The 13,874-nt window shown below is 38.7% G+C and overlaps 1 protein-coding gene across 6 annotated transcripts in view; it reads right to left on the bottom strand.

Moving 5' to 3' along the window:
* The window catches only part of DNM3 (dynamin 3), a 186,084-nt gene that overhangs the window by 112,366 nt on the left and 59,844 nt on the right, over positions 1–13,874 (bottom strand). For all 6 annotated transcript variants that reach the window (XM_040610499.1, XM_040610500.1, XM_040610496.1 and 3 more), the window contains exon 15: positions 13,307–13,420. In XM_040610499.1, coding sequence (XP_040466433.1) covers positions 13,307–13,420 — 114 coding nt within the window. The remainder of the gene's footprint in view (positions 1–13,306; positions 13,421–13,874) is intronic.

The following is a 13,874-nucleotide window of genomic DNA, read 5'->3' as shown; positions in this document are numbered from 1 at the left end:
CCAGAAGGCATGGAAATGTCGATTGCTTTCGGGGCCTATTCCTTTCCAAATAGAGATCAAGCGGAAAAGAGGGATTGGGTCTAAACGTCTAACACAGATGCATGTAACTAGCTGAGTAGCCCTTCGGAAGGAAAGAAAATGCACGTAAGAGGTCTGAATAGCTTTGCACTTTATTAGAGGTTCTCCCCGACAAGGTTTTAGCATCTTTCTGGGCACCCAGAAGGACCCAAACCCCCTGCTCTTGTACTCCGTTCCTGTGAAGCTCTGCTTGCGCCAGGAAAGAAAACGTACAGGGAACGAATTTCCAGGCCGCAATGTGGTGAGCTATTCTGGTTCTATTTAACCATCTCGGGAAAAACTCACAGGCTACTGCTGCTGCACTCGGCAGCAAGATTCAAACCTCCGCTTCCCTCGGCCCCTCAGCCTGTTTGGCTCATTAATGCATCGCCTCCTGCTCTCCTCAGCCTACCTCCCTTTCTGCTGTATGGGATGAAGATCCCTGGAACCCTGTCTTTTCCTGACAACATAATTTCTTGCTCTTGGTGGCACATGCAGCAATTCATTGCCAATGGTTCCTCACTGGGGAAAATCTGACCCACGATACTGAGGGTCCCACTCACAAAAATTTCTCACTACTCAATCTTTCCAAAAATCATATTCTTCTTCCACAAGACAAGCGCCAAGTAGGAATATAATAAAACCACCAGCTCCTACACATGCGGTAATATGCAGACGAGGAGCCCTCCTGGTTTATCCATGATGTGCTCTACTTTGAGAGCTTCATCCCCAAAAGCTCTTGCCCACCAACTCACCTTCTTTTACACACTGATGCGGTGCTGCTGTTTCTAAGAAAGCCAAGCACCCTGCACATTAAACCTCTTCCTGTAGCTTCCTTAAACCTCTGCCTTCACTAATTAAAAAAGAGACCCTACCATAGCTTGGACACACACTAACCCACTGTGATCCCAATGGTAGAATCAGATGCACAATCTGAAACAGACCCACAGTGCTTGGCCTGCCGCTGCTACAAAGCAGCCTGAAGGTCACTTTTCCTTTTCGTTGACCTGAGACTCCAATTTCAACTTCCCCAGCATCCAAATTTACTGCATTCATTCTTCCTGAAGGGAAGAGTCCTGCAACCTACCCCAAGCATGCCCCCAGGAGATAGGGCGCTCTCAGAATCTGCCATCACCCAGGAAGAACTGAATCACGCAGGAATTATTTAGGACACCAGAGCTCACAGTGCACATTTACATTTACATACACATTTACATACATTCCCGTCCAGGAAGTTGGTGGAGATCCACCTTTCAAAATATAATCCCAATACTGACATTTGCCTCAGCTTTCCAGGCAACAATTCCATACAGTGTGTATACAGACCTATATCTGGTCACCTCCTGGTTTGACTTCAGAAGAGCTAACCTGATATGGTAGCTGTTGTTTTAGACCACAGGCTAAGGCAGATTAAAAAAGAAACAAACCACCACCAACCACCAAAACCCAACACTTTGATTCAACAGCACAAGTAACAAAGACAATAAGTTTACAGGAGAATGAGGATAGCTGCCCATGGGGAGAATATCTTAAAATCTACGGTAAAGTCATACTTGGCAAAATTCAATAGATCTGGTAAACATCAAAGATAAAATTCAGCAGAATAATTCCACCAAGGACCATTAAAAGAAAAATGGGACCAGCAGGGTTACCAGTGAAAAACAATGCCAGGCCTAATGGCACTGATCTACCAGAAGCAATTTATTATGACACCAGAAATAGCTATTTTCACAGTGGATGCTTGAAATGAAAACTTTAAAGCTTCTTTAAGTCTCGAGCTATAGCAAAGTATTCAAGCAGCCAGCCAAAATAGCTGAAGGGAAATAGGAAGGCCACATGTGGAACTAATTACTCATGTAGAGGCTATGACAAAGAACATTTCTCCAGACTTTTCATGGGGGCTTCACTTTCAGGAAGTAACTCTAATTACTGTTCAAGTCTCGGCAGCCTGCATGCCGCTGACAGTTCCAAGAAAAAAATGAACCTATTTGCCCTTTTCTTGCTCTGAAATGCCAAAACAGAAAAGCGCAACCAGAGTCATTAAAAAGAAAGAAAATCAGCGCTGGCTTGTTGCGTTAGCTTCCCGGGCAGGCTCCTTTTTTTTCTTTTTCTAAATTTGTTTTTTTCAGCCTTCTCAAAACAGCACATTCTGCGTCGACGTTCACTCGCTCTCCGTTGGCTGCAGCGAAACTGTACATCTTGACTTTTTACAGCTTTTCCATACTGGGGCCCACTTCCTGCCCAGTTGAAGAAAAAAATCTGGCCTGAAGATGAAATGACTGCTTAACATTACACTAAAACATCTGGTACCATTTTATACACAGACCCATGTCTGAGAGCAGGCAATTCTAGCGGTCTCACCAGCGGCACAGTGCATACCCAAACCTCCCCAGGGTGACATCATCCCATATATGGCCTCTCAGGCCCAGCCCTCCCCCTTTTCCTGGTCCTAAATTCATTGCCAGATCCCCCGTCTGCTGCAAATGTGCCACGTCAAGCCTGGAAATCACAGCACTTCAGTGTGTTGCAGTGAGTGCTGCAGAGTGTGAGGGAGAGCCGAGCACAACCCGTCATGCAGGAAGGCAGTTTTTCCCCAAGACTAAAAGAGGATTTAAAATAAATAAATAAGACGCGTCCGGAGATCCTGCTCCGTCGCCCCAGTGTTCAGACTACCTGTTCAGGACAATGCTGTTGTACAGTAGTCTGCACATTGGTTAGACTGGGCAAGGGAAAGCAGCGGCATGGACTATTGGGGACGCAAGTCGCTATTGCCAAGGAGAAGACAAGTCATTGCTCCTTTCAGATCTCATATACAGTATTTTTCTTCGCAGGTTTTGCACACTAGGGAATAAGAAACGCTCAGGGACACTGTGAAAAAGGCGGACTGCAGAATAAAGCGGGGAAGACATTCTGGTAAGGCCTACTTTGGAAGAACACCTGGCCTATGACCTGGCGAACCTAGGTGACTCCCCTCCCCCCTTCCTCCAGTCATCACCGCAAGAAAGATGGAGCTCTGGTGGTTTACTAAAACCTATGCAAGAAATGAGAGAGGTATATTGCCTAGAGGTATACTACCTAGAGAAGTGTACAAGGGTAGAGTTAAAGCCGGTCCTTCCTTTTTTCCTTCTTTTTTTTTTAATTTAAAATAAAGCTCTTTTTTTTCCCCCCACAAACTAAAAAGGTAAATTTAAATATTTTTTTTTTATTGTAGCAATCAGTATAAATATTTAAGGAATATATGATTTCTTTCTAATGCAGAAAAGGCTTGCTAGAAGTATGTATTCTGAATAGCTTCTGTTGTGAATTAGAATCTGAAGATCAATTTTCAGAAATTATTTTCTCTTAAAGTAATAAAATAATAGAAAAGAATGCATGAATAGTATTTTAAATTATTGTAAATATATATTATATCACCTTTGGGAGACCTGTACTTAGATTTTTATATGCAGCTGAAGCTTCTTTGCAAGTAACCTATGCTCTGTGTGCTAATGAAAACTGGGAGGGAAACCGTAGGGAAACTGGGACTACTCCATGCTAGCCTTGTGCCGCATAGAATACGGAATCTTTGATTGTCAGGAAAAAATACCTCCAAAAGTTCAGGGTGTGATGGAAAAAAACCCAATAAATAAATAAAACTGAACAGTCAGCTTTCCATCCCAATACCTGGCTGGTCATTGCATAGAAGTGATCAGCAGCGATTGATGACGCTCTCATGTATACTTTGAATTGCTGATATTTCTTCTAACATGCAAAATGATAAGTTACTTTGTCCTGAATCCCACTGATATAAATGGAATTTGTAAACGAATGCAGAAGTTTGCTTTGGTGAATTTCCAGCTGTCCTGGTAGGGAAAAAAAACCCTCAGGCTGAATGAAATCCCCACGGACAAAATAATACAAAAAGTCTGGGCTGCAATTTGATACCAGCCAAACTCAAGAGTCAGCTCCCCTAAAGTTAACACTAGTAACAAACTACTGCAACCAGGAAAAAAAATCCCATCTATATGGTGCTCATTATTGCCAGGAAGGCTTTGAATAGCTATACTATAAAAAGAATTAGCATAAACATGTAGCCATTACTATTAAAACCAGTCAGTTTTGCAGAATGAGTGTTATGTGTTAGACAGCCTTGATGCTGTACAATTTTTTTAAAAAATATGTATATTATTATTATTACCTTTTTCATTGCTCCTTCATTAATCAATAGAAATCCTACTGGGGAGAGACGGTCGCGTAGCATTAGTGTGGCTGTGCCTACGCTGGCTGTCTTAAAGCCTACAAAGCAAGAACTAGCACTGTCATTTCCCATAGCCTCCCATCAAAGGTTATGTATTTTGACTAAAAGAATTCTTTTTTAATGTATATATACACTTACAGGTTACCCACCTTCTTTTTCTTTATTTCACAGAAGACTACCTTTAGGAGTAAATTAGTGGCTTTTAATCCATTATAGTAGGCAGAACTTTTATTCTCGTTCTACTTTAAAGTGGAGTTCAACACACAGTTAAATGTAGTTATTAATAGAATGAAGAGACAGAAAGAAATTAAAGGAATGGAACCAGAATCAAACTTGCATTAATATTTCTCCATCTCTTTTTAAGTATGACTGCTGTTTTAGGCATAGCAAATCTGAAAAGTTTTATGACTTAGATTTTGTTTAAGCGGTAGAAAAATGTTTTCAGATCTTGTTAAGAAACTTGTTCAGTTATGCTTTCAAGGGGAATATGAACATTTGCGAACATTTTTCCTATCTAGTGCTGACTTGCAGAGCTACTTTTTACTTTTTTATAATTCTGATCTAGAAATGAAGAAAGGAAGTATTGTTATCCAGCCAATAATAGGCTCTCAGTGAAAATACTGTGGAAGATAGCCTGCACTAACTTTTGCTAAATAAGCAGGGACAATGAAAACATATGGAACTAGTGTTTATCTTATCTTGAGTCCACTATTTGCATTAATCTTTATTTTAAATGACCTTTCTGGATTTAGGAAGTGATTCCCCTCCCATACACCCATGACTCTTCAAAGTTACATTTTTAGACTATAAGACTGAGATCTAGGAGGCCCCCTTGGCATGGGGCTTGGAAAGGAGGCGGGGGGGTTGGGGGGGAGGAGGGAATGCAGTGTGCAAAGCAACAGATATGGAAAGAAAGCCTGTATTGTTAGGAATGAATAAGGAAGTATATCTACTTTGGCTCAGTAATCAAAACATTTTCAAAGTGAATTAAGTGATTCTGTGGTTCTTAAAACAGTGCTGTTTTAGTTGAAACAAGTTCTAGTTGATCATAATCATGCAGAAAAGATTTCTGCAGTTATAAAATGAGGTTTTAAATATGCATGTCAACAAACACAAAATAGCTGTATACTAATATTTCAAGAGAAAAAAAAAAAAAAAAAAAAAAAAAAAACAACAGAAAACCCAAACAGTGCTTTTCTTCAATGACTAAAAAAATTAGCAGGATCCAATACATATATTAAATCAAGGTGAGAGTCCTGTAAAAACAGGACGATACCAATGCTTAAGCTTGTTGTATGAACTAAATGACACAGTTCATACTACCATAAAATACACAAAACCAGGAAAGGCAAATGAAAGCTGGTATGAACATTTAAATAGGCGAGTGTTTCAATATAAGGGATTTTCTTCCATCTTTAAGGAGCACAAGTTTTTTTTTTTTAGTACACTCAACAAAATTAAATAGTGAAGAGGAAGAAAACATTTCAAACCTTTCCTATATGCTCCTTTAATGTTAAAAAAAAAGGAAAAGAGCAAAGAGCGGTGGGGGAAAGTCACTTAACTTTAGAGGACTAAATATAGAACAAATAAGCATCCAAATGTGAAAAAAAATAGTTACTTTAAAAAAAACCATGTCATTTGACATTTTCCTGCCTTGTCATTAAGTTGCATGTCGTCTTCTGTATTACCATTACCAGTGCTATTTAACGCATCTGTATTTTCAGAAGACTAAAAAGACACTGCTATACTCTCCACGTTTCTTGCCCCCCTTCCTGTGCTATCACTGTGTGTCCACAGACAATTCTGCAGACCACCCAAGTATCACTGCTATATGGAAAATATTTTTATGCAAATACTTGCATAAAAATTCCAAACTTCTAAATAGAATGTTAAATTATTATAATCTTTTAATCAAAATCTGTTAAGCAGACTAGAAATAGAAAACCCCCTAAATCTTACTCTTTTGGGGTTTTTTAAATAGTACATTTTAATTTAAAGCATAACTTTACTTTTACTTGCAAAAGGCTTTTCTTCCTGAACTGTACTTTATTGTAAAAAAAAAGAAAAACAAATCACAATCAAAACTCCTAACTGAAATAATATTAAGGGTCAGGTTTAAACCTGCAAAAAGACAGGAAATGCCACAGTTAAAAATGAAACTTTCCTGAATAATACTACTGTACTTCTGTACTGCATTTTACGCTGCATTGCAAAACAGTATCTAAAAATAACAACCTGCCCTTAAACAAAAAGTCCTGATCACAGTTGGAGAGAATACAATTCTCAACTCAATTTCAAAGCTAGCAATATTTGAAGTCAAATCCTTAATATAGGTTTCTGTAAATACAATATTGACAATCATGAGATATTTTTTTTCTGTTACGAGTATTCTAAAATATTCTCAAGCCCTTTACCAACTCAATGAATCAACCAGATACAGCACACAAAAATGTTAAGCCCTTTTAGCAAATCAACTACAATTTCAAGGAGTATCAGTTTTTAAATAAGAATCAAGTGGCGATAACTAACTAGTCATTAGCCTCAGTCCAAGATGTAAAGCCCTTTGCTGATTCTTTGATGAATTCTCCTTGTGTACAGTTATTAGAAAGACCGCACAATCCTTCCACTTACAACTTTTACTCCCAGCACAACCTTCCTGATAGTTGTTGATAGAAAACCTACTAATTAAAATGCATACTTTTGTTCTTGCAACCCTTTTATATGATAAGTTGCCAATTAATTTTACTGTACAATTCTTTGCTATTTCAAGAAGGATCCATAATACAGAAATTGAGACCTAATTTTCTCCCAGACTGAAGACCTTTGATTTCTTTAACAACTAAATGCAGCAATTAAATTTGATGAAAGCAATAAAACAATCGGTGTTTTATATCTGTTTTAAAAGTACTTCTAATTTGCCACTTTTGTTTTTCTTTAAAATTGTCGAACGGGTAGGAAGACATGCCAACTCAAAGCTTACATTTAAAATTTTACTTAGAGGTACAAAAATTTATGTAATAATATAAAGCCAAAATAAGACTATTTAGCATCTTGGAATTAATTTTCATGTCTGAATTAGCTAGTCATGTTTTGTGCTTGATTCATTTTTTTTCACCTTGCTAGGTTCAAGGAAAATTTTTATTCATATAATTGATAAACTTAATTGGTACGCTTCAACTTGCATACTAGCCACCATGTATCTTTATGGCAAAATAATGATTAGATGTAGAACACCTGAATAATTACACACTAGTTTATTATTAGTCTAATTTAAAACCTCAGCACTATCCCCAACTTTTTAGCCTCTTGGTAAATTTGTCCCTTTTAGTTTCCAGGCTGGAACTGAAAAGTGGTTTGCTGCTATTCTGTGTGGGATATGGGTTTGAGAAGGGTTTGAAAGCACAAGTTTGTTGCTTACCTATGGTGGCACTAGCGAGCAACAGTGATTTAAGAACACCGTTATAAAACAGAATCATTTAATCTGTATATAGAAGTAATACAATTATTCTTTTCCCTTTCAAGCTTCCAGTGTGTTTTATACCTTTTGAAACAACAACCCAGTGATGTTGCAAATGTCATTGTGAAGTTGAATGACAGTCACTGTCTGTATTTTATATACAGGAAAGTTTAGCAAAGTAGCACATCTTGTGATGTGAAATGATGCTATTTGCACGCTTTTGATCTAAAGCATGGTCTATATTTAACTGAAAAAACGAAGTTCTATAATGTTAATTTGTTTTCTTACAAAGGATAGATTTTGAGAGAAAGCTAAATCAAAATAATATGCAAAGTAAAATACTGAAAGAAATACCATACTTGCATACCTGCCACATATTAGCAAAACTGATCTAAAATGCAACCAGTTTTCTTTCCAGCACGTTTCCTTTAACGGGGTTAATGTGCAAGTGGTTGCCTCCATTTATACAGAAAGATTTTTATTTTTAACATACCAGATTATTGTACTTATCTGCTCCTAGAAAATATGTACTGTATAAACACATCCTTTATCTTGAACTTCAGTATTTCTGTGCTTCCAAGAAGAGTAAAAACATCTGGCTAAATTACTATGTGTGAGTACAATATGCAGGCAAAACCCTGTATGAATTGCATATAAAATAAACCATGGCTTCGTTCCTTTTTGGTTTTCCAAATGTTCAGTGCGACCAGTCTGTTGAAATGGCACCTCTGATACATGTCAGCACAATGATAACTGATGTACCGAAACGCTTCTTTTCTGAATAAAATCAAGTTCTGTTCTTGTTCTATAGCTCCCAATGTTTTAAAGTTTAATTCTATTCTGTGTGTTCCCCCCCAACAAAGTCCCCCAAACCGGAACGGTACAAACTGTTGCACACCAGCGGTGATGGCTCCAAGGGACTGGCTGGACGGAGTTGTCATGTGTCTGCCTGTCTACACTTGCTGTGCAGAACATCCTCTCACCTGTACAGCAGGCACAGACAGGCAGTCGCATGACAACCCAGCCTGAGGGACAGCCGCCAGTGGGAAACCGCTCTGACACACCAGAGCATCTTCACCAACAGCTCCAGCCAAGAGTCACTCTGGATCTCAGACGGCCGGTCAGTAACCAAGCCGCGTACTGCAACCCACCTAGAGTCAACCCAACACTGCCTATAAAATACAATAAAACCCACTGCTGAAATTTTTACTGTGCTTCCTATAGTACTCTTTTCCTAGTTGTTCTCATTAACTCACTAACAATAAGGTTTATTTATACGCAGCTTTGCGGCACCATTGTTTGTTTCGTCCTCCCATTTACTTCTCAGGCATAACTCGAGCAACTTGCATTAGCAGATTATTGTCGGTATAAAAATCACTAACATTCCTGCTAGCCACAGAAGCTGAGAGCAGTTAATTGTGTGGCGAGTTAATTCTGTGAACATACACAATGTCAGACCTTGAAGTAACTTATCCCCTTTCCAAAACTCTCTCACCTCCTCACTTATTTTCCTATCTCCCTCCCAAATCACACACAATTTTACAATTGGGAATAAACTGTGAAATCATAATACAAGCTGCATCTATTGTTGGATGTTGACAATACTATCTTTTCCTACTGAAACTGAATGGAAATATTTTATTTGGAAATAAGACTGAAGGGAATTTTTCCAATAAATGTAAATTTCGCATTTTCAGAAGTTCTCATCCTAGAGCCCAGTCTGGCATCCTTTGCCCACCAAGCGAAATCTCTGGATGCTTTGGACAGAATAATAAAATCACATTCTCTGACCATGCCCTGTAAATATGCTACACCACTTTACAAATGGCATCCTTTTGTGTACAATAAAGAGCTTTTCGATTCACAAGCTAGGGTGGCGTTCCACATTCCCAAAGTCCATTTTATCCTAGTGAAAGTGTCTAATTCACAAACCTCATATTTGCAGGTTGACTCTCAAATGAATCTCAGCACAAAAGCTTACAACTTTTTGTGCTACTTAACAAATCAGTAACAACTGAGAGTGAAGATGCTCAGCTTGAATCCTTTGTGTGTGCATAGGTATGCCTTGTAATACTTTAGCTAGTATCACACGGAATGCTCTATGAAAGACATCTATTTGTGAGATCAATGAACGTGCTAACCTTGCACTTACTCACAACAGCCTCATGGCGGTAGACAATATTTTCCTTGCTTCATTTTAAGCAACTGGAAAAGCACAAAGTCATGGTACTGGTCATGCAGCAAAGTTATGAACACAAGCAACTGTACACAGGATCAGGAACTAATCCAGTTTAGTATTCACATAACTGATACTGTAACTGCTTTAACCACACTGTTCAAACATCAACTTCATATTTCCATAATTACAAGCCTCAAAAGCATCCTTAGGCACTGATTCCCACCTCATCAGGAATAAAATCCTGTTGCACGTTTGAGCAGCAACAGAATCATGTCAAGAAACCGTTTCTTTTGTAGTACTGATCCCATACAACACATTTTGAAAACTTTTGCCAAAGTAACTCGCTTCGAAATGCATTCCACTGTGAATTTTCCACTTCTAAAAGCTGCAGCTCTCAAATAAAGGAAATAATTTACATCCTTCTGATGGCACTAGCAAGCAACCACTTGCATTCAGAGAGTGACTGTCATCTCAGAGTAAATTCCAGAGTACAGAAAATGGGCTCAGCTTACACTAGAGGGGGTGCACAGCCCCAGAGGTCCTAGCAAGCGCTGTAGCTTTGCACAGTATGTTGTGAGAGCCTTCTGGCACACAAGCTGCTACAACCTTCCTTTTACTTGGGGACAGAGGCGCAGGGGGCACAAACTCATCGCTGTGGCAAGACAGCAAAGGTGAGACCTGACTTTCTGCACCTTCCCCAGCTGTGATGGAGAGGGTCATGCTACTGTGCAAGGACTGCAGAAGTGACAGGCCCGAGTGGGAGGTGTGGGGGATCTGAACTCCCTGCGACCTCTCAGCCTGCACAGCCGTGCCGAGCCTGGGCACAGTTCGGACACATAAACATGGGTATCACTTCACACATCACTGCAGACTATGTATCTTACCAGGGTGGAAATGCACCAGCGTGCAGCCATTTCAATAATCATCTGAGAACGGGATGTGACAACTACTCAAACAAGCTGAAAGTGAAGAGAACATTTTAAGGAGACGAAATGTAATTACAAAAATTGGAATTCAGCCAAGAGACCAAATATTTCCTTCTTAATTTTCAAAGCCAGTAGTTCCATTTCTGAAACAAGTCACTTGCCTTCTGACTAACCTAATGGTCAAGCTCTGGCTTTGACCTTGTTCAGAGAGCATCTGAAACAGACCTCACTAATTTTAAGTCATATTGAGAAAAGCCCAGTAAAGAGAGAGAGAGAGGGAGAGAGTGCAATCCTGCAATCCAACATAACTTTGTGAACTCTTTCCCAGGACAGAATAATCAAACTATCTGTACTCAAGGAGGAACTTCTTGAACCAGCAAAGCATGGAATAGTACTACACTATTATCTTCTCTTACCACTCTAATAAGTTTCTGAGTGATCTCCCATGGTGGCCTGAATGTACTACTTGTATTTTCATGACTCCCAAAACACAACTCTTTGGCAATTAAAAGACACTATTTTAAAGCATGCATACAGCAAACAGACAGTGGCCATTTCCCTCCACGTACTATTCTGAGATTCCCAGGTGGCTCCCTTGCAGGCTATCAAAACAAACAATTCATTTTTAAAGTTGCATAGCAGAAGACATTCCATGAGTATTTTCACAAATTTTTCTATTTCACAAGAAACAAAGATCACACACAAAAAAGCAACACCAAAACTAATGTAAAAATTGCCACAGCACATCTTAGATGCACCTCTAGTTGCCTGAGACAGAACGTAGCAAGGGGTGTTAATCTCACCACATCACTTTTTTAGTTACAGTTACCTATGTCTAACCTAAGACAACAACTTCTAGTAGCTTCAAGGTAGATCATAAAACCCAACAGCTTCAAACTGTCAAATTCATAAAGGCACTTTTGCATTTCTTTTAAATTCATTTTTATGCCACTACAATGAAATACTTCAAATTATACTTCAGTAATCTGAGAATAAAACTTCTGTCTTGACACCTAGCGCTTGGCTCCTCCCCTCTGTCTGACATGCTCTCAATTTTCCTGTTACAGGAAACACATGTGAATCCCTTTAATACTTAAATAAAAGGGCAAGGGGAAAAATCTTCAAGATTCACCTAATTTGTCTCTTGATCTTAAAGTCTATCCCCAAATGGCTCAGGAAAAAACCACGACTGGCCAGCGCAGTTCCCCCCATCAGCAGTATTGCTGAAGTAACTACCTACGATAAGCACCACATTCTGGATTCGCAGGACTCAGCAGAGCTCTGGCTTATTTATGTACATGGAGCTCTCCCCAGTAATTCTAGAAAATCCACTGCAGTAAAACACTAAGTTAAAAAGAGTATGAATTGTCTGCACAGTCCCCACCAACCAACTCCCTGTTTTGTTGGTGGTAAGCCAGTGTTGTGATTATTACTTAGAATAAGAGGGAAAGATTGAGTGATGTTTTAGAACTCATTTATAACTCTCTTTACTTGTGCCTCTTCCATTCAATAAACTGGTTCACACACCAAAAAAAAAAAAAAAAAAATCACTAAATTTTGCTGAAAAGATTTAACTTTTTTAAAAAATCAGAAAATAATAGTTGTGGCGGTTTTTAAATGTAGCCCAATTTTTCTACAAAAAACCCATAAACCTTAAAAAAAAAATCCCTACAATGGCTTTACTGTAAAGCTGATAGTTCACATAAAAATCCCACTTTAACCTTCAAAAATTAACAGTGAGACCCCTGGAGTTTTGGATAGAGCGTATCATTACCAACTCTGCTGAAAAAATAAGTAAACAGAACCAACAAGCAGCCTAACAACATATTGAATAAGATGAGCCACCTGGTCAACCCATTTACTATAGATATGCTTTTTGCAGTTCTCGTATCACTCACCTCAGATTTACTGATCAGCAGCAACATTTCTTACCAAGGTGCATTTTTTGTCAAATTTGAAAATCCACACCAACCAGCTAGAGACCTCTGCAGACAGGCTTTTCATCCTCTCAGAATATGAGGCCAGAGCCCAATTGATATCATTAAAGCAACTGCTGTCGTTACTTTCAGAAGTAAATTTACCTAGACAATTTATGATCGATTTACAGTAGATGTGCAAGAGCAGTCCAAGCAGGCGTAGGACAATAACAACTTTTTTTAGACCAATGTGTGGAAACCACAGGAAGAGAGGAAAAAAATAAAACAAAAAAGAAACATAAAAACCCCCACACAACACCCTGTATTTATGTTATCAACATTTTAATGGAAGTCTTAAAGGGTCAGCATTCTCCACGAATCAAAACCAGAAAATTTAAAGAACACAGGTAAAACCTTAAAACGTTCTTGCAGTTCAAGTCTCTACAAGCTGATTTAATATTTTAAACTGGTATCAGGAAACTGAATAAATACTGGGGCTTTCCCCCCAGTAGAAAAAAGTTCTTCATTCCTTACCTCATCATCTTTATACCAGGACAAGCTTTCTGCAGTTAGAACGAACCAGTATTCCTTTGATCCTCCTTTCATGATGCCAATATTGTTGATGGTCAGCCAGCCTTTCCGGATGACCTGTGCAGAGGTGCAGTCAGGCACAAGTTTAGTTCGTTACTCACTTGATGTAATTCTGTGTCAGCATTCATTCTTTTAAATAAAGACTTGCTAAATAAAACAAGAACAGGTGCATTTTTTCAGTCTCTGGCAAATTCAAGAGGTTTTGCGGGTTCCTATCATTCAAGAAAAAAACAAAAATGTAACAAAGTGAATATAGTGCTTACAGTCAAAAGGTTGGAGAGAGAGAAAGAAGCCTAAGTATTACTGTGTTGTACTTACAGCAAGTATGAGTGCATTAAGGATTGTGTGAACTTGAAGATACTTATTTGTTATATAATAACACATTGTAAAAGTCCATACAACTTACATATGACTATTCTGTTCTAGTCCAATTGTTAAAGTAATTTTAAAGTTGGATATTAGGAAAAGCACCTAGCTTCTGGCAAAGCTAAGTGGCTTCTGGCATGTATGG

The sequence above is a fragment of the Falco naumanni genome, chromosome 11 (genome assembly GCF_017639655.2).
Source record: "Falco naumanni isolate bFalNau1 chromosome 11, bFalNau1.pat, whole genome shotgun sequence".
Lineage (NCBI taxonomy): Eukaryota > Metazoa > Chordata > Aves > Falconiformes > Falconidae > Falco > Falco naumanni.
This window is presented reverse-complemented; position numbering and strand designations above follow the sequence as displayed.